At 46.1% G+C, this 27152-nt stretch overlaps 1 protein-coding gene across 1 annotated transcript in view; it reads right to left on the bottom strand.

Annotated features, from left to right (window-relative positions):
* Lgmn (legumain) overlaps positions 1-27152 on the bottom strand; it is a 38406-nt gene that overhangs the window by 7200 nt on the left and 4054 nt on the right. The window contains exons 2-8 of the mRNA XM_028777325.1: positions 18944-19115; positions 6458-6555; positions 5489-5570; positions 3815-3900; positions 3008-3083; positions 2185-2247; positions 1411-1477 (exon numbers count right to left, since the gene is read on the bottom strand). Coding sequence (XP_028633158.1) covers positions 1411-1477; positions 2185-2247; positions 3008-3083; positions 3815-3900; positions 5489-5570; positions 6458-6555; positions 18944-19115 — 644 coding nt within the window. The remainder of the gene's footprint in view (positions 1-1410; positions 1478-2184; positions 2248-3007; positions 3084-3814; positions 3901-5488; positions 5571-6457; positions 6556-18943; positions 19116-27152) is intronic.

Genomic DNA, 27152 nt, shown 5'->3' on the forward strand with positions numbered 1-27152 from the left:
AGAGGAGGAGGAGGAGGAGGAGGAGGAGGAGGAGGAGGAGAAGGAGAAGGAGAAGAAGAAGAAGAAGAAGAAGAAGAAGAAGAAGAAGAAGAAGAAGAAGAAGAACAACAACAACAACAACAACAACAACAACAACTACTCCGGGCTGGAGAGATGGTCTCAGCGGTTAAGGGCACTGACTGCTCTTTCAGAGGTCCTGAGTTCAATTTCCAGCAACCACACGTTGGCTTACAACCGTCTGTAACAGGATCCGATGCCCTCTTCCCATGTGTCTGAAGATAGCCACAGTGTACTCATATACATAAAATAATAGATATTCTTTAAAAAAAAAAAAAAAAGAACAGTAACTCCTCTCAAACGTGGAAGGAAACTGACACATGAGGGGTTCTTGTTGCAGCTATGAGCAAATACTCATGTGCTTGTGTGCTCAGAACACAGACAATCGCCGACAGATATTTTAACAAATTGGGAAACGTGAAGATTATGGGCCCAGTTTTGTGTTCAGTGGAGGCATAACACTTATTTAGAAAACACTTGAGACTGGGGCCAGGAGAGCAGCAGACCGATGGACGAGCAGCTGTGAGGCCCTGCAAAACAGTTAAACTCCAGCATGGTGGTGCACGCCTGTGATCCCTGTGCCTGGGAGGTGGAGGGGAAATCGCAGTTCAAACTCATCCTCTGTTACATAGCAAGTTTGGAGATCAGTCTGGACCACATGAGACTCTGTCTCCTGAAAACCACTCAGCTGGGCAGGACCTTTACGGTCTCTGCATTGAAGATGGAACTCCTGTGCAGGCACTGACATTATCTCCAGGTTCAAGAATCTACGCCACCTACCTACCTGAGATCAGAGAGAGTGGGTACCAACACATAACAAAGGAACAGAGCTGGTCCAGTTTGGGCAGCCATTGTTAAGCTTGTATATAGACTCTTCTTGATACATTGTTGGGTTTGTTGATACATTGTTGTGGTTTGTTTTTTTGTTGTTTGTTTGTTTTGTTTTTTGGGGGGGTAGGGGGGTACAAGGGGATTGCTATTTTTTTTTTTATTTTGTGTGAGTGTCTGTTTGTGTACCTTGAACCCCAGGATGCCAGAAGAGGACATCGGTTGCCCTGAAACTGGAGTTACAGGTGGTTATGTGCCTCCCGGTAGCACTTGGGAACCAAACCCAGGTCTTCTACAAGAGCAGCTCACGCTCCTGACCACTAAGCCAGGTCTCCGCCCCCCCTGCCGCCCTTCCCCAGGGTCTCTATTCCTTATGAATACTTGTGGAGTAGAAGCCAGACTTGACCACAGGCATGTCCTCCGCCTGCTTACCAAGCAGCCCTCAGTGGCTCTGCTCAGTTAGAGCGCTTGGTCTCAAATGGGCAGTATCCAATGACAAACAACCTCGGCCTGTTCAATACCTACCATTGATGTCATTGGGCAGGTGGTACATCATGGAGCCAGATTCACATGCTTCAATGTAGAACACCATCTGCAAGGCATCCAGGACAGGTGAGTTCCCAGCCCTCAGCGCCTGCCACTGGGCTGTCCTTTCCATCCCTGCCCCCTAGCCTTGCACCTTGGATTTGGGGAGTCACTGTTGCTGTACAGAGGCTATGGCCAAAGGCCATGGGAGCTATCTGACAAAAAAGTAATCCTGTTCCCTCGCTTATGGAATAAAATGATCTGAGTTAGCAGAATACACAGAAGATTAGAGCCGTACAAGCCTGAAGAGACCTGTTCTGGTGTCCGATAGCGAGCAGCTCCGGAGAGCCATGCCTCGAGGCAGCCTTCTTTCTGCAGTACATCACATACACCTCGCCTGCCCTGTACAGTTGCTACAGAGGGTACAGAGAGGAGAGTGCCAAAGCAAACAGAATACGGTAGTGAATGTTCTTCCCCAATTATCTCAGACTTGGGCAGACTGTGGGACAGCGGTCCTCACTTGAACTCCTGTACAGAACCATAGCAGCTAATTCACACACACACACACCCCAACGCCTGCTGGGTCCAAGCTGGGGGTGAGACCCACACTATGTTGTGACAAGCTCTCTAAGAGTTACAGTGAATCCTGGGACACCCCTGGTCAATGCTATCAAGAAAGCCCAGCAACCTGTCCAAGGGCCAGCTATGCAGGTGTGGTCTTGCTCCTGCAACCGAGGCTCCTCCCTTCCCCAGGAGTTCAGGAACTGACGTTACCTTCTGGTACCTTTTGTGTTCATACATGTAGCGAATAGTCTTATTCAGGTCCTTGACGTGAAGCTGAAAGGTAAGAATGTGGACATTCAGACCAGCATCCAAGAGGAACCGCTTACGCCTTAGAACGTCCTTTTCCCAATCAGTAAGAGTAACCACGGAAAGCGGTAAAATCTAGATGTCATCTTGGCCACTCCATCCACATGCTGAAAGACAAGAGAAGACGCTTCTCCATGCACAGCTTTGTCCTGGGCATCCAGAGGCTTTGGTGTACTGTCTGTACACCCTGTACACACTGACTAACACTGTGGCATGGAGAGAAACAGCTGCAAAGCCTGTCCCCTACTCTACCACAACACTGACACTGACCCTAGAGAAGCATCAGAAAACACATGATAGGTTTAATCTCAACACACAGGCCTCGTTTTCTATTTTGCTTTACATTTTAAAGATAAATAAAACTATCCTTTCTGCTTATCTTTAAAAGGTTAAGAAGGGAACAATGAGATGGCTCAGCAGGGAAGAGTGCTTGCTGCCAAAGCCTGATGTCCCGAGTTCAATCCCCAGGACCAGCAGGATGGAAGAGGAAAAACCAACTCCCGAAAATCATCCTCAGACCGCCACATGTGTGACACAGCACGTGTGAATGTACACACGTGCACAAAAAATAAATGTAAAAATCAATTTTTAATGTTAGGAAACACTGCTGGGGGCATAGCTCAGTGGTACAGCACTTGGCTAACACACACAAGGCCCTGCTGCACTCAGCCTCCAGCATCAAACAACAACGGCGGCGGCGGCGATCGAAACGGTAAGCAGAACTCACATCATCATTGGGAAACACCAGGATTCCAGTGGCTCCGTGGTCCGTGAAGTAAACAAACACATGATCCCGGGGACCACTGTCAAGAGAAGACAGAAACGGGTGAGCCAGAAGCCACAGCTTCCCACTCCTGTTTCCCTCTCCACGTCTCTGAAGAAATGCCTTCATCAAAAAGTTAAGAAATCTGAGCAGGGCGTGGTAGCTCACACCCTTAATCCCAGTACTTGGGAGGCAGAGGCAGGTGGATCTCTTTGAGTCTGAGGCCAGCCTGGTCTAAACAAGAAGTTCCAAGCCAACCAGGACTGTAGCATGACCCTGTCTCAAAAACACAGAAATGGGAAACATGCTCGCACTCGGGGCTCTAACACCTCACAAAAGTGTTACGTAAGGAAATACTGAACTTAGTGAGAAGTCAGGTGTGGTTATATATGATTATAATTCCAGCTAACTCCAGAGGCTGAGTCAGACTACAAGTCTAAGAACAGCCTGGACGATTTAGTGACACCCTGTATGAAAAAAAATAAATATTGGGGGCTGTACTAGGGAGAGGCAGGCAGACAGTGGGGAAAGGGGCAGGCTGGCTAGGGTTGTAGCTTAGTGGGACATCCAGGAAGTCATGAGGGGAAATAAAACTCATGGGGAACCCTGGAAACAGACGAACCACGGCACCACTGTGTGATCTGTCTTGGGTCAGGACAAAGCTACCAACTCTAACGTCTGGAAAGAGACAGGAGCAAACAACAATGCCTGTTTAAATGCTCTCTGTGAGGCTACAGCTCTCAGAGTACAGATCCATGAAACAGAGGGCACCTCTTCAAGACTTTTCCAGATCCTTTGCCCTTCACGGCTTCTGCGTCGCCTCTTAGCACGGCGAGGAAATTCTCTGGAGTCACATCCTATGAGAAATTGGGAGTCAAAGCCAGATGCAGGTGTTACCTTCAAGCACATTTTACAGAGAATGTGACAAGCCCAGGACACCCAGCTTCGAGCTCAAAAACAGACACTCCCACCCAAGGCCGAGCTGACATTCCTTGGGGACCCAGAGCCTGTGAACTGGGAAAGTCCCCTCTGGTTTGGGGTGGGTGGCAACTCAGCAAGCCTTCTTCCTTCTCCACCACTATGGAATGGGGGACGCCCCCTCAAAGATTCTACCAGCACAGGAAGAGAATACTCCCTCAGAGAGAGGACAAAGGGTTAGGGCCTCAGTTTGCCTCCAGCCTGCTACCTCAGAGCCTGAGTTCCAATCAATCATCAAAAGCAATGCAAAAAAAATAGGAAGGGAAAAAAAAAATCACCCCTAATTCTACCACCTAGGTTTTAAACATGTCTTCATAGACTAATGGTTCTCAACCTTCCAAACGCTGCGACACTTCAATAGAGTTCCTCATGTTGTGATAATTCCCAGTCATAAAATTAGTTCATAATTGTAATTTTGCTACTGTTATGAATCGTAATAGAAGTATCTGATACGAAGGACAACTGATACGAGATTCCTGTGGAGTATCGACCCACAGGTTGAGAACCCCTGCTATAGCCCTATACAGAAAGAAATTGTGTCTGATTGCATATATATTAAATTCCCACTTGAATTTAAAAGGCAACAAGTGAAACGAAACTGAAAGAAACGCTAAGTTTTGGGTCAATGTTTCTTTGCCTCTTGAGACATTCTCAAGAAGTTAAGAAAAAGAAATTATAAAGACCATAAATGCATATTTGCACAGTATCAATAAACTGGGAGGAAATTAACCATTTGGGGAGGAATGTATTCGAATATTAATTAATTTTTCAAAACTTTTTTTTTCTTTTTGTTTTTTCGAGACAGGGTTTATCTGTGTAGCCCTGGCTGTCCTGGAACTCACTCTGTAGGCCAGGCGGGCCTCGAACTCAGAAATCCTCCTGCCTCTGCCTCCCAAGTGCTGGCATTAAAGGCATGCGCCACCACTGCCCAGCAATTTTTCAAAACTTATCTTCAGGAAAATCCTGATATACTTTGTGCTAGGTACAGGCTGAGGAAACTGATTTTCATGAAGAAGCACAGGTTGTCACTGAAGGAAATATATTATCATGCTTGATACATACGAAGATCAGAAAACTCACAGGAATAGACTGTAACCCTCTTTGAACACTTTCTCTGTTTTTCCCTTTTCTCTGTTGGCTTCTGGAGCTCTAAGGGAACTAACAGTAGCACGTGCTTTGGTTCCCTTGCTGGAGAAGAGGCAGGATTGCATGAGTCCAGGAGTTCAAGGCTAGTTTGTATCATTAAAAAAATAATAATAAAGATTCTATATCTCAAAAATCAAAACTAAAAACTAAGGCAGAGGATATGGCTCTGTGGTAGAACCCTTGACTAGACTAGATTATAAAAAGCCCTGGTTCCAGTCCCAGCCAAATCCCTGAGAAAGTATCTCCCTACCCATTTCTCAAGCATAAACAGGAGGGTGGGGATATAGCTGTGAAAGTTGCTGGAGGTGAGAACGCCCTCACCTCTCCAGTGTAGTCCTTCAGGACTCCCTTGTACACATCTGTGCCGTTAGGTCGGTTGATCACAATACCTGGAGTAGGGTTTCTGAAAATTGAAGGACAAAGTTACAGCATCAAATGTGTCTCCCTTCAAAACTCGCCATTACGAGAACAAATAGCAACTCTGTTCTTGAAGCCACTTCTTGTGGCTTAGACAGGCACCAAAGCATGTGGTCTGGGCAGCTGGGGATCTCGGGAACCGAACCCAAGTGGTCTCAGGAACGGAACCCAAGTGTTCCCGATGGGAGATGAGAGGAGTGGAGATCTTAAAACTCAAGAGAGGAACCAAAGTGCAGGTGTCCTGCCACCTCCTAAGGAACCAGAGAATCTTGGGGCAAGACCCCCCCCCCACTCAAACACTGCTCTCAAGAAACAGCAGGATGAGAAGCAAAACTGAACCCAAGGCTCAGGCACCAGTATCAGGAGGAACTCTGCCAGAGCCCAGGTGCGACCCCACTACAGGGCAGGGTTCTTCTTAGAATTGCTGGGGTGCCAGGAATTTCTTGGTTTAGAGCCACACCCGCCACTCTCCATTCCGGAGAACTTGGGAAAGTGTTCACAAGAATCTTATGTAACATTAAACGCAAGCCAGAAAGGAACATGGTAGGAGGTCCTGCAGACTAGAATCTTCCAGAGGCAGGTGCCTCTGGAGGTTACGGACAGGCTCCCAACTCCGGGGCTCAGCACTCCACAGCAGGAAGGCCCTGCTTCAAGCCTCTCAGAGTACCCCCTCCTGCTCATCTCCTCTTTCCTGCCGCTGCACCCATGGCACCCTAAGACATGCTCAACACATGACAGACAGCCCTGTGGCTTTTCACTAGAGGCCACTCCTGTTCCCAAATCGGGCCACTGCCCTAGGCAGCACAGTAAGCCTTAACGTGGCAGTGTTTTAAATTCGGATTCACAACCAAGTTCAAAGCAGGCCCCACTTACTCTTCAGAGTTGGCGATGTCGTCATACATCATGACTATGATCTGCTCGTCAGGAATCCCGTTCCGGTGGATGATCTGGTAGGCGTGGCATGCGTCTGCCTAGAGGAAATGGTTTGTCGGCTTTTAGAGATCATCGGGGAGGAGGCCCATTTGTGGGCACGTCCTATCTTATACAAGACTCTGTGACACTCATTCCCCTTTTAAAATATTAGGGTTTTTTTTTAGCTTCAATTTTAAAAGATTCCCCACTCTTATTATCCATATACTTACCTGATAATAATGTGCTAGGAAGCACAAGTGTGTAAACACACAGGCACAGGTGTGCATGCACATGGGTGCGCGCACACACACACTCACACCTATAGGTTAACAAGAGCCCTTCAAAGTCCTAAGCAATTTGTTTTCCTATTTCAGAGCACACGAAAGTGCAAAAGCACGAAGCCAGGTCTCATACAGAATGCCCCAGAAGGATGAAGCAGTGGCTTCTGATTCAGTAACAGTCACTGCTAAGACACCTAGGTGAAGTCCAACCCAGGAGCAAGGCTTGTGATACACTCCTGTGACCCCAGCTTTCTGGACGTATAAGCACAAGGAACAGGTGTTCAGGACCAGGCTGCAGAACATAGAAAGTTTAAGGCCTGCCTGAGTTCCTGAAACTATCTTTAAAAAAATCAAATAAAGCACAATTCAGGAATTAAATGAGAAACGTGCTGTTTAGATGATGATAATAGTTAGAAATAATAATAATTAATAATAGTGGTATTTATTTTATTATTATGTTTATATATTAAAATATTATTTTCTATTAATAATACTAAAATTATTGTCATTATTATTATAAATGTAGCCCAGTTGGTAGAGTGCTTGTCTAGAACGCTAAAAGTGGAGTTCAAAGACACCACTACACAACTGGGTGTGGCAGGGCTTACTTGCATTTGTAACCAGATTTGGGGAAGTAAAGGCAGGCAAGAAGCTCAAAGTCATCCTTAACTACATACTGAGTTTGAAACCAGTCTAGGCAACATGTGATCCTGACTTAAAAAAAGACTATTGTCATAATCTGAAACAAAAGAAGGCAATCAGGGGGAATAGAAAGTACCCCTGTTGCAATTCTTCAACCACATATTCCTTGTTTCGGATGACGCACACACCACACTCTGCAGAGCATCGATTTAGGTCAGAGGGGGAAACAGGCTGCCTAACTTTCTGCTAACGGTGTCATTCCAGGAACACAGAGGGGCGTAGGTGGCCAGCAGTGACATCATGTCATATACGTAGCCACTGCACAGAGCACCCCGGGCAGCACATGAGATGACTAAGAAAATAAAGCATCCAGCATGTCAGACTTTTGCCTGCGGATGCCCGTTCAGACGGACCTGTGTTCAGATGGACCTGTGTGACTGACAAATACTTGTGTCGAGCAGCCATCTGCTGCGTCTGTGTGTGACGGAGAGGCCCAGCACACAGGAGCTGCCAGACCAAGGACAGTGTGAAACCAAGCGCATCCCTCTTCAATCTGCCCTGCTCTGCTCACTAGGCACCTTAGCTCATTGGTCTTCCGTCCTCAGGTGACAAAGGTCATGACTCTCATCTTACAATTGGGGAGAGAAGCAGCTCAGAGACAGAAAGCCAAGCATCCTGACTACAGATCTTGATGGTCCTCACACAAGAGCAGAGAGAGATCACTAAGTTTACCAAAGTCTAAACAGAAACGAAACAAAACTGTCACCAGTCAGCACCTATACCGTCATGTAGGATCTGGGGATCACATCGTTTGAAAATTCTGTCCAGTGTTTACATAAACTAAGGCAGCTATCGTGCCTAAGCAATCAATCTTACGGAACCAGAGTCACATTATGAAGTCTGTCCTTAAGTAACTCATCCTGGTGTGGAACGCAACCATATGTGACAATGCTTAAGTCCTTATTTCTGTAAAATAATGAGAACCATCCAATCTCAACTGTGGTACGTGAGTAATACCTCCCCAAGTTCCTAACGCCTGGACCCTATGAGAATGCCACGCTAGATACCAACGCAAGAGCCCCATCTCAACATACCACGTACCATCTGATACCCAGCGTATGCATTAAGGACTCCCAAAGCCTCACCATCAGCTTCTTCCTTTCAGCCGTACCATCTGATACCCAGCGTATGCATTAAGGATTCCCAAAGCCTCACCGTCAGCTTCTTCCTTTCAGTCGTCTTTGGGTTCATTATCTCTTACCAGCAAACTGTATTTACAGTTCTCTCTGCCTACTTTCAAAAGCTCTCAAACTTGCATTCATTCAGTAAACAACATAAGCACAGACAGACAACAGATTGACTGTGTGCAGTGTAATTTGCAATATAGGAGTTAAAATCAAGTTGGGTAGTGGTGGCAGGGAATCTTTAATCCCAGCACTTGGGAAGCAGAGACAGGTGGAGCTCTTAAACTCAAGGCCAGCCTACACAGTTCCAAGACAGCCAGAAACCCAGTGTCAAAAAAAAAAAAAAAGTTAAAATCAGTTATCAAGATTGGAATAAAAGAACCCGAATTCACCTCAGCCAGATTACCAAGGTGGATGGATTTATCTGACAACCTGCTACAGTAGCACCTTGTGAATTTACTGCTATTCAAAAAATTATGACAGGGTGGAACGACACAGACATGTTCATCTGTGACATAACAAGACAGACTCATGATCATGCATAAGATTTAAAACTGTAAAAATCCTCAAAAAAAAAAAAAAATATGGTTCTCAGAGCTGGATGGTAGTGGCACACGCCTTTAGTCTCAGCATTCAGGAGACAGAGGCAGGCAGATCTCTGTGAGTTGGAGGACAGCCTGGTTGATAAAGCAAGTTCCAGACAGCCTATACAGCGAAACCCTGTCTGTCTCATAACAAAACCAACAATGCAGGTGAGCAGAAATTGGTAAGGTGATCCTAAAATTCACAAGGGATACAAAAGACCTAAAATAGCCAAATAATTAGGACAAAAAGAGCAAATGTGGAGGTCTTTCACATCCTGACTTCTAAGCCACACTAAGGAAGGAAGAATCCTCAACAACGGTGCTGGGTCAGATGACAGGAGCCTTGTCTCGCTGCAGCAAAAGTAGCCCAGAAAGGATCACGGCTAGAAACCTAGACAAAGTAACCCAAGAGAGGAGGAGCTTCAGGACCTTGAGTGATGATGTCACAGATGGGACATCAAAGAAGACTCATAAAACTTAAAACTCAGTGCTTCCAAAACACCAGTGAAGGAAGGGCTGGAGAGGTGGCTAAGGGCATGCACTATTCATGCAGAGGACCCCAGTTCAGTTCCCAGCATCTATGTTGGGTGGCTTACAACTTTCTGGAGCCTCTGGCTTCCGGGGATAACCTGTTCTCACGTGTAATACCGACTGACATACACACAGGCACAGGCACACGCACACACACTCACATACACATACAGACACAGCCGCACACATGTGCACACATAATTTAAAAATATAAATAGACCTTTTAAAAGAAATGCTATTGAAGGAGTAGAGTGTAGATCAGTGGTAGAGCACTTGCTTAGCACTCTGACAGCCCTGGGTACCATGCCCAGGTCTGAAAGGTAGAAATAAATAAAAAAAATGTCAGAAAGAAAACAAAAAGGCTCATGGAGCATGGAGCTCAGGCCGTAAAGAACCTCCCACCAAGTAAGAGGACCTGAGACCAGGAAAGGTTTACAAAGCCCACACTGGATAAGGCTTACATCCAAATACAAAAAAGAATAGTTGGCCCTCAAGAGTTAAATGGACCTTACTGCAGTGGTTTGGCCCAGGGAGTAGCACTATTTGGAGGTAGGTATGTCACTGTGAGCATGGGCTTTAAGACCCTCCTCCTAGCTGCCTAGAAGCTAGCTTTCTGTTTGGCTTCGGAACAAGAGGTGAAATTCTCAGCTCCTCCTGTACCATGCCTGCCTGGATGCTGCCTTGATGATAACAGACTGAATCTCTGAACCTGTAAGCCACTCCCAATTAAATGTTGTCCTTATAAGAGTAACCTTGGTCATGGTGTCTGTTCACAGCAGAAAAATCCTAACTAAAACACTTATCTAAGAATACAATGGCTTTAAGTCCATGAGGAAGAATCAATGTCATTAGTCACTAGAGAAACACGAGATGCCATACTCCAGACAGACAATAGCAAGCACCAGGTGAAGACCAGGAGCCTTCACACGCCACTCATGGGAATGTAAAATGCCAGTCTACCCAGGAAAAACAAAACATTCATCCACACAAAGACCAGCACGTATATACATGAAAAACGGCTCCTGGGAGCGAAAATGAGAAACAAACCCATCACCTGACATGGACAAGCAAACTGTCACCACAGTGGAACGCTATGTGGCAATAAAAGGGATGGCAGTACCAGCACCTGCTGCAGTGTGCACTTGCTCCATGACGTCACCTACGGAAGTCAAAGAGCATGAGCACGCAGCAGACTTCTGAAGAGATATGAGATTCCAGCAGGGGCTGGGAATGTACCTCAGCTGGTACAGTGCTTAACTGGGATACACAAGGTCCTGATTTCAATCCCTGGCATTGCTTAAAAACTGACTGTGGCAGTGCACGCCTATAACCCCAGCATTAGGGAGGAAGAGGCAAGAAGATCAGAGATTGAAGGTTAGCTTCAGCTAGAGAATTCAAGCCAGCCTGGGCTACATGAGATCCTGTCTTTTATGAAGGATCAGAAAGGGCAATTTATGAATGACACAGGATGTAGACTAGGGGTTGTGGAGAGCTACTCTAGGGGACCACACAGGGTACACAGGGTGATGGTACTGTTCTGGCGCTGGTTCATGGGAAGGTCTGCACCACTTTGTAAATTATTAAAATAACCCAGAGATGTGAGTCTGAAATAGGATGCAATGGCACAGAAATAATGTCTTAGTCAAAGTAGAGGCTTTAAGAAGCACAAAGATGATACATTCTGTGTTGGTGCACGCCAGAGCTGCCTTGGGTCCTCAGGACCACCCTGCCAGGCAGAGGTGTTCATTCCATCAGGGTTTAAACACAGGCCTCCTGCCCCATCCCCCACCTCTACATTCAGTCATTTCCAAGGGAAGCTGGGGGCTATGTGTGGGGTCCTCAGAAGTACTCGGATGCCTCCGCATGCATTAGTAACTTCAAAGGGTTCTGCATTGAGTTAATACGACACACGGCAGAGCTCAGCGAGCTCAGATACCGTAGAAACAGCACAACGGATGTTTCCCCCTCAGAACGGCCACAGAAGGTGACGCTGGGTTGGGCACGACCTCAATGCAGGCCACAGCCTCTGCAGAGAGCAGAGATTGCCGTGACTCAGCTGATCTCAAAGCTGGCCCTGGGAGTTGGCCAGGCTCACTAAGGAATCCTGTGACCTGATGCCAGCACCTCTCCCCTACCGTGTCTCATGGACAGTAAACACCCCCCATCACCACCAGCTGTAAACATAATGAGACAGGGCTTGTCGAGAAGACTAAATACAGCTGGTGCACTGTATTTAGTGACAGGGAAAGGGTTTCCAACCAACCGGGTATGCATCCCTCACAGGTGCCTGAGCTCCTCCCCTCCTGACCTGCATCCTGCATCCCCAACATCCTGCTTCCCAAGCTCTTTCCACCCAAGTGCAGTAGTGGGGAGGTGCTGAGCCAGAGTTCTGCAGTGCCTGGCCCAAGTCCAAAGGAAGAGGTTTAAAGGGAGCTGATGTCATTTGTCCCCCCCACACACAGCAGGTTAAGTACGGAACAGCAATCACACCAGAGGGTCTGAGCAACACCTAGGACCCTACAGATAGTCCAGCTACCCCAAACATGCCCATTTTCACCACTGCTGGGCCCAGCATCCCATCCCAGTCCCACCCAGCACTCCCCAGCCCTCTCTGGCATGCCCTCCCCAAAGGGTGTTGTGCTGCAAGCCCAAGCAGCCGACCTCTGCATCTTTGAAACTGACTAAGTGAAGACTGTCTAAAGGAGAGACTGTCCAGCCCACACTGTCTGCTGTTCCGCCACCCCGACTCCCAGCAGCCTGGCTCCTGTGCCACCAGCTTCCATTATTGCCTTCCTGGACTCCAAATATGCAAATATTTACTACCTAGCCCTTCCTGGAAAAGTCTGCTGACTGGCCTTGAGACAGACAGCAGTGGTGGTACCCTATGCGTGAGAATGGGGAGAGGGTAATCAGGAGTTCCCAGGTTACCCCACCCCATTAGCATATAGGAGCCAACTCAACTTTTCTATCAGAAAACTCTTATTAGTTCAGCATGGTGGCACACATCTTTAATCCCAGCACTGGGAAGCAGAGGCAGGTGGATCTCTATGAGTTTGAGACCAGCCTGGTCTACAGTGAATTCCAGGACAGCCAGGACTAAGTAGAGAGACCCTGTATCTACACACACACACACACACACACACACACACACACACACCTCAAAAAAGTGTGTTTATTACAATCTCACTATGTAACTTCAGCTAGCCTGGACACCACTATGTAGACTAGGCTAGCCTCAAACTCATAGAAATCCATCTGCCTCTGCCTCTCGAGCACTGGGATTAAAGGTGTGCATTAGCACAACAGCCTCTGTCAAATTTCAGTTGTCTGGTTCGGTGAACATGAAGAAAATGAGGCTTTGTAAAACTTGCCCTATCACAGCTCACTCACTCACTCCCGCTCTCCCCACCGTCCCCACCCCAGTCTCTCTGAACCATGTGACAGTCTTGCATAATCTGCCGGGACCTTCTCTGAGTCAGACCTAGGAATTCCTCCCCTTTCCAGGAACTGATGTTAACCTAAGCATGTGATTGATGCAAAGGCCCCCACTAACTCTCGCTCACGATTGAGAGACAGGCAAATAAATAACTAGCACACATGGCCTCTCTTTCTTCTGCAGAATTTTTGTCTGGATGAGGCACCTGTGAAGAGCCCAGAGTAATTCCTGGCATCGGTCTGCTGCCCCTAGCTAACTACATGTCCTCGAGTCTTACATTCTTTTCAGTTGTCTGGCCTGCATGAGCCCCATAAAGGTTGAGATAGGACTGAGTCCAGTATGGCCTTGGTAGGGACAGAATAACATGGTTCCTGCCCTTAGGATAGCTTAGGCCTCCATGAGAGATGGCCTGTTTGTATAATAATGTACATTTTAATTTTCACGGTCCTCTGAGGAATGTCCTCCCTGTTAGCATTAACACTCCATGATGATCAAAGAGAGCATGAGTCTGTATGGCTAATGTCTCAGCAAAATGGTAAACACTGGGACTTTCAGGACAGTGCTTAAGGCTGTAGAAAAGAACTCTAAAAACATGGGTTCCAAAATATAGAACGTCTCAACTATACAAAAATATAAGGACGCAATATGAATTGTACAAGGAGCTTCAAGGATCTAAAGGAGCAGAGGCAACTGCACGATGAGCCAGCTTGTCAGGAAGATACAAAGACAGGCAGATACAAGTGCACCAAGATTCCTGAGTTCAAGGTCAGCGGGGGACAGGGCAAATTTAGGTCCAAGCATGGTTGAAATGGTGATTCCAGGGCAGGATCCCACCCAGTTATCTTATTGTCTGTGCTTATGTTTGTTGTCTCTTCCTAAGAGTCAAAGGGTTAGAGTCATAGAATGTTGATTCATGGGAACCTGGAATAACTGAATTGATATGTAAATAAAATGTAAGGTTTTGGTCTATATGAGATGAGCTACCAGAAAGTGATAACAGTTCTTTTCTCTTTTTTTTTTTTTCCTAGCAAGAGCTGAGCTGTCTGGAGATCTCTGGAGAGCAAGCACAGTTCTTCCAGAATTTTTTTCTAACAGGATTTCTGATTTTAGTCAGAAAAATGCATGAAGCACAAACTCAGCTCTTTTAGAATTTTTTCTGACAGGATTTCTGAAATCCTAAGAATTATTAGAGAGCTGACACAGCTCTTTAGAATGTTGCCTAGCACCTATCCAAAGAAGGCTCTCTGAAGAATGACCACAGCTCTTTATGATTTTTTTCCCCCCTGGCTTTCTGATTTTGATTGGAAAACCCAAGAATTACTTTTAGAATTTTTCTAGGAGGATTTTTGACTTGGTCAGAAGACCTATCAGCTATCCAGAGAGCTTTTAGAATTTTTACTAGCAGAGAGAAAGCTGTCTCAAGCAGAAAGCTAGTTGTCTCAGAGTTTTGTTTTGTTTTGGTTTTTTTTTTTTTTAGAATAGAAGAAAAATCTGTCTAGAGCAGAACAGAGCAGAACAGAGAGAGAGAGAGAGAGAGAGAGAGAGAGAGAGAGAGAGAGAGAGAGAGAGAGGAATGAGAGAGAGAGAGAGAGAATGAGAGAGAGAGAGAGAGAGAGAGAGAGAGAGAGAGAGAGAGAGAGATCTGAAAAGCTGTCTCGAGCAGACTACAGAGCCAAGAGCTATCTATAGAGAGCTGTCTAGGGAGCCATCTTGAGCAAAACACAGGCCACCAGCTTGGACCCAAAATTTGATTTTGAGTCCTTTGTTTTTACCACTCTCAGACACCCAGACCAAGCAGAGGCTACTCTCTGGCATTCACCCTGTACCACCATCCTGCTACTCACCACATCCTGGGCTGCAGAACTAACCCTCAATTTACAAATTCCTTCTTTATTATCCCCTGGTCATGGATTTATGCTTCAAAAGGAAACTGCTTGTATCCTTTCAAGGTGATTGTGTCATCTCCCTAGACAGACTGAGAGCCTATCCTGTTAGAAGCACCAGCCACCACCACCACCACCCTCACAGTGAATAAAGTTGCTTTTGGTTTATTTCTGACTTTAGTGGTCCTTTCCTCCTTATTTGCATACCTTGTGACCCTAAAAACTTGGAACTGTGGTAACCATTTTGTGACAACCAGTACTTATCTGGAGACAGGACCTCAAAATTGAAACATGGGGCCGGGCAGTGGTGGCGCACGCCTTTAATCCCAGCACTTGGGAGGCAGAGACAGGAGGATTTCTGAGTTCGAGGCCGGCCTGGTCTACAGAGTGAGTTCCAGGACAGCCAGGGCTATACAGAGAAACCCTGTCTCGAAAAACCAAAAAAAAAAAAAAAAAAAAAAAAATTTGAACATGGGTTTGAGTCAAATGGCCTGAGTTTAACTGGCCAGCCTAGGACTCTCCACAGTTGCTATTTAAAACACTGAGATGCCAGACATGGTGGTACATGCACACCTTTAGTCCCAGCAGTGCCAGGAGGATCTCTGTGAGTTTGAGGCCAGCCTGATCTATCAATCCTGGGGAACCTCATAGCTCTACAAATACATCCAGTTAAAACCTGCACAGGATCAAGGAAGAGTTCTTGAATGATTTAACCTCCAGGTAATATTTAGCCAATGTGTTTTCCTAAGTCGGTTGTATAAAAACCAAGTGGCTGATGAGCCAGCATACTCGCTGCCTGCTGTCTGTGCTTAACTTATCTTTTCACTCAAAGGAAAAGCAATCAGTCATGATAACAGCTCTTAATCAGCCCAAATTTCCTTTCTAGCCAGCACACAGAGGCCATTCAAGATGAGTCAGAACTTCACCTAAGCCAACCCTTGATGACACGGAAGCCAAGTACCCAGACACTCACAGGGACAGAGATCCATCTGTGCCAACATCCCAACGGCTGGTCACTGGCTGCTCAGCAGCCAATCGACACCTGCACCATGGATAATCTAAAGTGACATACCCTGGGACTCATGTACACACTGGATTTCAATGATTTAGCATCAAAAAAGGACATAGCAGACAGCAAGATAGCTCTACAGATAAAAGTACTTGCTGCCAAGTCCGAAAACCTGAATTTGATCCCTGGGACCCACAAGGTAGAATGAAAGAATCAACACCTGCAAGTTTACCCTCTGACCTCCACGCACGTGCCACAGTAGGCTTGTGCCCACAGATCTACACACATTCATTCACACATAAACAAATGTAAATGAAACTTTTTCCTTAAAGAACACAGGCTATCTCAATGGTAATTCTAATATTAGTTACATGGTGAATTGATATTCATTTGGACATCTGGTTTAAACAAGATGTCAAAATTAATTTCCCATATATTTGTCTGTATTTATACATCTGTGAGCAGGTGTGTTTTTATATTGTGGATAGGTGTGTATGTGCGTTTACATTGTGCATAGGTATGTGTGTGTGTTTATATTGTGTATAGGGGTGTGTGTTTATATTATGTGTAGGTGTATTACGTTTTTATATTGTGTATAGGGGAGTGTGTGTGTGTGTGTGTGTGGACATGGAGGCAATAGAACAGTCTGGGGAGTTGCTCCTTGGGTGCTGTGGTGGTTTGAATAAAAATGGCTCCCCATTGGTCTTGTATATTTGCAAGCCTGGTCTCCAGTTGGTGACCTACTTGGATGGATTATGAGGCATGGCCTTCTTGGAGGAAATGTGTCACTAGGGGTGGGCTTTCAGGTTTCAAAAGCCCACACACACCAGGCCCAGCATCTCTCTACTTGCTGCATCCAGACCTCACTCGCTGCCTGACACAATACTGAACTAATCCTCTGCAATTACACACAGCAAGTATACATAAATCCCTGGCTAAATGCTTTCCTTTATAAGAGTGTGGAGAGTCCTAGGTTGGCTAGTTAAACTCAGGCCATTTGACTCAAACCCATGTTTCAATTTTGAGGTCCTGTCTCCAGATAAGACAGGTGCTATTCAGTTGATTTTTATTTGTGTATATGCTACATGCATATATGCACATGTATGTGCTATTTCCCAAGTCCAGAAGTGGGTATCAGATCCCCTGGGGCTAGAGTTACAGGAGGCTATGAACTGCCTGATGTGGAAGCTGAGACCCAAACTCAGGTCCTCCAGAAGAATAGCAAGTGCTATTAACCACTGACCTACCTCTCCAGCCTGCCCCCCAATACTCCATTTTTGAGACTGTCTCTCACTAGCCTGGAGTCTATCAGGTAGACTAGGCTGGCTGGCCAGTGAGTCCAGGGATCCAGCTATTTCCACCAACTTATATAGAACTGGGATCGCAAGCATACAACAGTACTCCTCGGTGTTTTTCTAGGAGCTGAACTCAGGTCCTCGTGCACAGAGGGCATTTAACTGAGCAGACTATCTCCGCAGCTCCTCCTACATACTTTTAAGCTTTTTCAAATGCGGCTGCTAGAAATTTTTCCATGACTCATGCAGTTCTTACTGGACGGGGTGGCTCTCAAGCCAGCTGGCTGGGTCTGGATCCTATCCCACCCCCTCCTTGTGCCACTTACAACTCCAGCACATTGAGCGAACTGCTGGACTCCCCAGACCTCCATCCGAGTGCTGGTGGTTAAAGGATTAAGAACAGGTCCAGCTCCTCACTGCCCAACGGTGAGGATTAAAGGCTCTGGATGCTCTGGGGAGAGCCTGCAACATGACCCTGTGATAATCTATGTTACCTGGCATGAAAAAGCAACCTTTTTAACTAGCTCTGTTCCAGACCAGGCAGGCTTCAAACTCAAGAGATCTGCCTGCCTCTGTCTCCAAGTGCAGGGACTAAAAGTGTGTGCCACCACGCCCTGCTAAACCAACTTTTCAAATGACAGTCCTATTGTTCACATGAAAGTCAGCCTTTTAAATACAGTGCACCATGCAACCATGACCACTTTCTAATTCTAGAAATTCTCACTACCCACAACAGGATCTAATTCCACGAGCAGTCAACTCCTCAGACTCTCCTCTGCCCAGCCCCCGCTTCCCTGTGGATTTTCCTGATCTGAAGTGCCATTTAATGGATTTATTAACTGTTTGGTCTTTGTGACTGGCTTCTTTTACTTAGCATGTGTTTACATTTGCCCATACTGAAGCACACGTAATTACACCATCCTTTCCATGGCTAAATCATGCTCCCATCTACATGCTGGATATCGTGAGTAAGGTTGACACCAGCAGGAGATTCCTTTTGGGGGTCCACACCTTGGGGTGGGATCTTTGGATTACAGAATTTGCTATTTCACCTTCCCCAGGACCCACACTGATTCCCCAAGGTCACCCCTTCCTCCTGGCAGGAGGCTGTTCTGTCCACTATGCCTTTCTCTCTCACTTCCACAAGCCAATTTGCAGGAAACACCAGGAGGGATGAGGCAGTGTAAAGAGACAGAGGTGTGGAGGGCAGAGGGGCCAGGAGTGCGTTCCCCAGAGCTTCAGCCCTACTTGCTTCTTGCCATATGACCTCAGTTAAATCTCCTCCTCTCTCTAGCCCTCGGTGTCTTTTCTATAAAATCATGGTGTTGGTCCAAGGGCTCTCACCTGGTAATCTTGAGCCCGAGATATGTAATGATATCTAAATGCATTTTCCAAGTTTTGAATTGTGACAGGCAGGCAAGTGACACCATGACCAGTTCAGATACAGTACAGACCCCAAAACAGAATAAGGCCTGGTTCTAAAGACCACCATTGTGAGAAGGTGAGGAAATCCCACTTTAGACAAAAGCAAAACTGTCTTCCAAAATGGCCATGCCATTTTGTGGACACAAAGCCAGTGACAAGGACGCTTGAGTTTCTTACCTGGTGTCGGTAATTATACCAGCCATTAGAGCCCGCCACAATCACCACCCAGTGCTTGCCACCATCCTCAGGATCATCCACACCGACGGGAATAGCACCAGCACCCAGCACTAGGCTGAGAAGCACAGCCACTTTCCAGATCATTCTGCACCCCGGTGTCCGATACAGAAGGCTGAAAAGAGAAGCACAGCCCATTTAAAAGGGTCAAGAACTTCCAGAGATAACATCACATCATTTGGTGCCCAGAGGAACATGCTGAGGGTAACAACTAAGATTAAGAAAAAAAAAAGGTCACTGCTGGGGGCTGGGAAGCCCTGTCCCTACCTCCTAAACCTACCAACAAGAGCCAAATGTGCCCACTACCAACCAATACCCAGAAAGCACTTAAACCAGCTTTTCAAGTTCCTTCCACGACTCAGAACGCAGATGGCATCCATCAATCCCTGAACTAGTTGTGCAAGAACACACATGTGACCTAGTTGTTTGTGGAAAAATGCACAAAGCAGACATATAAATATAACAGGAATCTTTTGTTGGGTAGTGCGCCGACCAGGGCGATCTCCTAAACTGTCCCTTTTTATTATAATAAATACTTATTACTGTAAAATGTATTTACATCTTTTTATACTTTTTAAATGTATTTATTTATGTATGAGTGCTCTGCCTACATGTATGACTGCATGCAAAAGAGGGCATCAGGTACCATTTTAGATGGTTGTGAGCTGCCACGTGGTTACTGGGAATTGAACTCAAGACCCTCTGGAAGCCACTGAGCAATCTCCCTAGCCCGTATTTACATTTTTTAAAGTTATTCACGGCAGGTGGGGTATGTAACTCTCATGCAGAGGGCAACCTTAGGGAGTTGGTTCTCTCCTTCCACTTTAAACTCAAGAGGGCTGGCTTAGCAGTAAGCATCTTTGCCCACTGAGCTATCTCACCAGCGCCAATGTGGATTATTTTTAAAGCATAAATATTTAGTACATGATCCAGAGTGTGAATTCAAGTTCCCAAGAAGGGGCACAGGGAGAAGAGAGAGGGAAGGAAAAAGGGAGAGGGGGAAGAGAAGGAGAGGAGAAGAGGGGGTGGGGGAGGGAGACATGAGTTAAAGATTCTACAAAGCCGAAGACTGGACTTCAAGATTATGGAGTTAAAATGTTGCAGGACTGGAGCCAAATACCTTGAGATATTTTTACCTTTGAAAGCCATTCATTGTTCTTCCCTGTGTCTAATCTAACACCCTTGTGACAATGCAAACCTTACAATGTAGCCCTTAGCAGACTACTAGAGTCCACCAATCCAAAAGCCAAGAAGGTCATCAGTCAGCGTCTGAACCTTTGCTGTCTATGGTTCCCATTACCACTACAAAGGAAAATCTTTGATTTAAGACATCTTTGGGGTTTATCCCTAATGAAAACCACATGCAACCACTTTGGCATGGTATTTGTGTTCCCTGGGCCATGGTCATTCATATTTGGCTCCAGAATAAACTCATATTCCCCATGAAGTGAGAGCCGCGTTTCTGTGTCACCAATAGAGATGACAATTTAAGCCTCAGTATGAACCACCCGGATAAGCTATCATCAAACTTTTAATTCCTGTCTTTGTCTGGCACTTAGCAAGTGTGTGTGTCAGTGCACCAGGTGGACCAAACGAAGGGGAAGGGTAAGAACAGGTACTGCTCTTACAGAGGACCTGGGCCCAGTTCCCAGCATCCATGTTGGGTGGCTTACAACCTCTATCCAGCTGGAGGGGGTGTGGTTCTAAGTTCTACAGGCAGGCACCTACACTCATGTGCACATACCCCCCCCCCACACACACACATAAATACTTAATAATAAAAATAAATGTCTCACTGAGCAGTAGTGGTGCACACCCTTAATCCCAGCACTTGGGAAGCAGAGGCAGGCGGATCTCTAAATGAGTTCAAGGCAGCTGGGTCTACAAAGCAAGTTCCAGGTCAGCCAAGACTACACAGAGAAACCCTGTCTCAAAAACCCTAAACAAATAATAAATAAATAAATAAATAAATAAATAAATAAATAAATAATATTTTATCTTTAGAGAGAGAGAGAGGCTGGAGAGATGGCTCAGTGGTTAAGAGCACTGACTGCTGTTCTAGGGGTCCTGAGTTCAAGTCTCAGCAACCACATGGTGGCTCACAACCATCTGTAATGGGATCTGATGCCCTCTTCTGGTGTGTCTGAAGAGAGCTACAGTGTACTCACATACAATAAATAAATAAATAAATAAATCTAAAAAAAAGAAAAAGAAGGAGGAGGAAGAAGAAGGGGAAGAGGAAAGGAGAGAGGGAAGATGGGCGGAGGAAGGTATAAAGTGACACATCCATTGTTTCTAGAGACTTATCCTTGGCCAAAGATGGGCTCTGTGTGTTCTGAACGCCTGGCCTGTTAGTTTCTGCCCCATAGTTCTGTATCTCAAGACTTTATGCTTAAGGAAGTAACCAGCCCATATTATACTTTCATGTCAAGACTTGTTTTGTATTGTTTTGAGACAAATATCTTGATGTGGTTTCCCCAGGCTTGTCTCCAACAACTGGCAAGCAATCTTCCTGCCTCAGCTTCCAGAGTACCAGAGACTGTAGGCATGTGCCAGCAAACCTGCTAATGCCAAACCTTGAAAACCCTTTACCACATGAGGTAAGTAGTAAGGCCATATGCTAGCCACCATACATGATGACATTAGCCTCTCCCTGTGCCCTGACTCTGCTGTTCTGAAATGACTCAGCCAGACCTGTGACCCTGTGATAAGAGGTGCTGAGGACTCAGCGGGAAGGAGCCTGTATGTAGGGCTGGCTCCGCCTGGCTTCTGCCCTCATGAAAACAAACAGCAGCTAAGGCATGGTCTGTCTCTAAGATGAAGAGCCCCACGCTCTGGCCTAACTCTCCAATGAGAAGGAGAAGGGAAAGAAGCTAGGGCACCTAGGCTGGTGTCTCCAGAGAGGATACATCATGCTTCCGTTCATATGAGGATCTCCTTAGGTACAGACTACACAGATGCTGCCAGCCTCAGACTACACTTGGATGCAGAGACATCGGCACAAGCCTCCTGGGCTCCTATCCTCCTTGGCCCTAACTAAGCCCAGCATCCTGGCACTTGGGACTAAGACGCCTGGCCACTGAAAATGTCTCAAACTCAAGAACCAAATCCTCAGTCAGTGCAAATTAAGGTTTCTTTTTCCTCCTCTTCTTCCTCCTTCTTCTTCCTCCTCCTCTTCCTCCCTCCCCGCTTCATACTTTAGTATCCCAAGTGCTGAGATTATAGCATATACCACCATACCTAGCTGAACTCCCATTTCTTTTCTTTTACTGCAATGTTCACGCAGGAGTAACTACAGTAAATGCTCCCAGGTCTGCTGTCGGTCCCCGGGGTGTGGGACAGTATGATATATACCAGCTGAGGTCAGTGAGCTGCTGAGGTGTTTCAATGCCAGGACTACTGATCTGTTAATATGCACCCAGGAGACTCCTCCACAGTCCCGAAGGCCTGATTAGGGCCCCCATGAGGCATATTCAGTCAGAGGGCAAGCAAGAGGACACTAAAGAGCAGAAACACATGTCCCCAGGGCTCTCCGCAGGCCCTACCAGAAGGTACACATGACTACCAGCAGGCTTCTTCACCCTGCATTCATTCACCTGCTTTGAAAGTCTTCCCCAAGATCCAGTCAGCAATGTTTTTCTATAAAGGCCAAACAGTAAATATTTTTGACTTTGCAGGTCAGGCCATCTCCAACATAGTCATTTGACCCTGCCAATGTACCATGAAAGCAACCATAGACAATATGGAAATAAATGAATATAGCTGTTAGAATAAATCTATTCAAACCAACCAAACAACAACAGGTTGCAAGTTTGACCTGTGGGCCAGATTATTGACTTTGCCCTTGGGAAAAAGGATGAGTTCCTGGTCCCAAGGGCAGCCTGAATAGCTGTAATAATCTGCCATTAAGATCAACAAACTGGTTCCTGGTTTATACATCAGTCTCTTCTGAGTTTGGTTCGAGTAACACTTGAGTGACTCATCCCGTAGGTGGCACTGACATGTGATTTTTTTCTTTTTTTTTTTTTTTTAATTTTTTTTTTAGGTTTTTCGAGACAGGGTTTCTCTGTGTAGTCCTGGCTGTCCTGGAACTCACTCTGTAGACCAGGCTGGCCTCAAACTCAGAAATCCGCCTGCCTCTGCCTCCCAAGTGCTGGGATTAAAGGCATGCGCCACCGCCCAGCGACATGTGATTTTTTTCATCGAAAACACTTGGAGGGTTTTGGGGAGGCAGCTCAGGATCAGTCTCTTGCCACACACACATGAGGAGCTGAGTTTGAATCAGCAGAACCCATGTCCAAGTTGGGTGTGACAGTGGTCGCCTGTAATCCCTGCATTCCTACAGTGAGATGGAAGAAACAGGACAATCTGCAGAAGCTCCTGGACAGACAGCCTGGCCTACTCAGCAGGAAACCACAAAGAGACTCTGTCTTAATCAGAATGGAAGGATAAACACCAGAAGTTGCCTCATGACCTCCACAGGCACCTGCACCACACACACACCTGCATTCACATGACTATGTGTACACACACACACATGCACACGGGGGTTGCATCTACGATGAATTTGTAAATAGTCTTTTTCTTTTTCTTGGCGCTACCTCCAGAGCGCAACAGGATGACAACTAACTTAGCACCTGTAAAAGTTCTAAGGTAGTCAAGTCATTCAACGAGGAGCTTAAAGTTACAGGCGGGTAAGCGTAGGCTCTGTGCAAATGATGCCATTTCCCTTAAAGGACTTGAGCATCCTATTTGGTATCCAAGGGAACCTTGGAAGCAGTCCCAAGGATACCCAGATGACTGTTCTGGAAGCAATGTCCAACCTGACTGTGAGCAGCAAAACAGACACAGCCAGTCTAGCCGCCTCGATTCGCCGCCACCTTGACTAGCCGGCACTGCAGCGGCTGTAAAAACCCAGTCCCTGGCTGTGCTCACTGTAGTATCTAGTTTTCCTTCCATTCCTCTCAAGCCTCAGTACTGCTAGGCAGGAGTAGCAGACAGGCCGAGGTCTACCATGACCCCTTTACATCCTCACAGCTGCTGAGTTCACAGATGATCCCTGCGAACACACATCCTCCTTTCAGACAGGGAGGAAACCAAGACTAGGAAGAGGGGAGAAACTTGCAGATCAGTGACAGGACATGAATCTGGCTGAACGGGCTGTGCCTGTCACACTGCACTACCTGCACCACTCCTGGGAAATCCTGGTGGGTCCCATGACCACAGACACCGACAATTCCAGCTTGGGGCCCAAACACAGAGTGGATCTTCAACCCCTTCCCCCAGGACACCCATGACCTCTCGAATGCTATTTTAAGGTACTAGGGGGAGCTCTTCTGTGCCCCCACCATGAAGACCTTTAGCCACACTCCCTAAGTCACATGACAAACCTCATGAACTTTCCCAATTGCCGAAGGTTCATCTTAACCTTTGCCATCCCCACCTTCAGCTACAGGCTAAGCCAGAAGGCCAAGGTAAGGACTTCATTCAACATCAAAAAAAAAAAAAAAAAAAAAAAAAGAAATCAACCAGGGACACTGGGACAAAAGAAACATTCTAAACTGTCAGGAAGCATACAAGTAATAGAGGCAAAGCCAAGGGGCCACCTAAGTCACTCAGTCAAGTTCAAAGCCAGGTATGACACTTCCATCACCACAGGTGTGACCTCTCACCGCCAACTACCACTGGGTCAGGTGCAGCAGGCCAAAGCCACACCAAGAAGCTAGTTAGTTAGATGACAACATCGTGGAAGAACTTTCCAAACAGGCAAGTCTTCATCATACTCTGTTCTCTGGAGGGTAAAGTAAAAGCATCCTGTAAACGGCTGACAATGTGTCAGAGGAACAAAGAGGCAGTATGGACCATTCCCTTGTCTTGTTGCTTTGTTGACACAGGGTCTCATTAGATAGCAAAGACTGACCCGGAACTCACAATCCTCCTGCTCCAACTCCAAACTAGGTGTACATAACTACTTCTAGCCTGCTAGGGCTGTTTCCTTTTTTTTTTTTTTTTTTTTTCTAAAAAAGTAAATACCTCTCCCTTCAGGCTGTTTCCTTAATCGAACTTTCTTTTGCTGTGTTAGCTTTCTGCTTTGTTTTATTGTAATGTATTCTGTTGTATTTTGAGACAGTCTCAGGTAGCCCAGGCTGGCCTCAAACAGACTACATAGCTAAGAATGACTTAGAGTTCCAGATCTTTAGCCAGTACTCCGGAGGCAGAGGCAGATGGACCACGAGTTTGAGGCCATCCTGATCTACAGAGTGAATTCCAGGACAGTTAGGGCTCCACAGAGAAGCCCTATCTTGAATCTCCCTCCTCACTGCCCCTCCTTCTCGAGTGCATACAAAGGAAATTCCAGGACCTCCTGCCTCCACCTCCCAAGTGCTGGAGTTTCAGTGTGCCACAAGATTTGAGGTGCTAGGGATCAAACCAAGGGTCTCACAAGTGCTAGGCAATGCTCCATGTCTGAGTTTCATCCTCAGCCCGCATCTCTCTCTAAAACAGGCCCCACTGCAATACGGTGGCCACTGCTCCCTTTTTAGCAGGACTGCAGTGTGAAGGCCTCAGTCTCACATCTCATGGCCTTCCTGCTGAAGACTAAGGTAAGTAACTAGATCCTATCTCAAATGAAAATGTCTTTCCGGATGAGCTTATCATCTCCCTCATCCAGGAGACTATGAGACTGACGATGAGTCAAGTCTAGACTATAGACTGCCTAACCTTTCTAGGCCCCATCTAATTACGGTTCCATCGACATTACTGTCTTCCTTATTTCCTGTGGGTAAGAGACACGCAAATAACTCGTGTTAGACATGCAAATGAATTCTAAGGGTGGTGTCTTAGTTAGGGTTTTACTGCTGGGAACAGAAGACACCATGATCAAGGAAAGACTTATGAGGACAGCATTTACTTACGGTTCAGTCCATTATCGTCAACGTAGGAGCAAGCTTGGCAACATCCAAGCTGGCAAGGTGCAGGAGGAACTGAGAGTTCTACATCTCCATCTGAAGGATGCTAGGAGAAGAGTGGCACCCAGGCAGCTAGGATGAGGGTCTTAAAGCCCATGCCCACAGTAGCATGCCTACTCCAACAAGGCCACACCCTGGGCCAAGCATACACAAACCATCACAGGTGGCTACACAGATGTTTGTTTGCCCCCAATCCACCCCACCCACATTTCACACTCTAATATTTCCAGTCTACAGACATGGCTGCACTTTGGATTTACTACTTGTAATACTAGCTGCAATACCAACTAACTTTTATCAGTAAGTTAAGCAAAACTCTCAAATGGTCATTTTTAAGATGCCTACAATGATAACATCACCTTTAAAAAAAAAAAAAAGTATCTTTTACCATCACAGAAACTACAAGCATCTAACATATTCCTAAGCAAACAGACTCAAAGCTGTTGGTAGGAGGCCTCGGGCATCTAATGACATGACGTCTAGTGGAAGGTTGACAGCTTCTCAATACTTGTATTTCTGATGCCTATTTCAAACTTGAATTCTTTTAAACCAAGGTTATTAGTTTTGAAACTTGGTTCCATTACAGTCTGTGGTCTTTTACCAAAAATGACTAAAGGGGGGGGGGAGGCTTTAATACCTATATGTTAATTTTGAAGTTAGACTTTTTTAAAAAAAGAAAATCCTGGCTGACCTGAATTAAAAAATCTCCACCAGACTCTTTCTGAGCGCTAGAAGTAAAGGTGTGTGTTATCACACCTAGCCTTGAAGTTAGGCTCTTGTTGGATTTTGATTTTGTTTGATTTTAGGCCTGTCGACGTAGCCATAGCTGTAGCTATTCTGAAACTCACAATGTAGACCAGGCTGGCCTCAAAATCAGAGATTGGCCAGTCTGTCTGCAGAGTGCTGGGATTAAAACTTGTGACACCAGGCTGGTACTGAAGTCACTGTATCTTTTTTTTTTTTTTTTTTAACTTCAAGAAATTTAAGGCCCATGTAGTGGTGGACACCTTTAGTCCTAGCACTCTGGAGGCAGGTAGGCCTATCTATGAGTTCAAGACCAGCCCGGTCTACATAGTGAGTTCCAAGACAGTCAGAGCTACATAGTGAGACTCTGTCTTGGGGGAAAGAGAGAGAGAGAGAGAGAGAGAGAGAGAGAGAGAGAGAGAGAGAGAGAGAGAGAGAGA

This window comes from Grammomys surdaster, unplaced genomic scaffold (genome assembly GCF_004785775.1).
Source record: "Grammomys surdaster isolate TR1022 unplaced genomic scaffold, NIH_TR_1.0 279, whole genome shotgun sequence".
Taxonomy (NCBI): Eukaryota; Metazoa; Chordata; class Mammalia; order Rodentia; family Muridae; genus Grammomys; species Grammomys surdaster.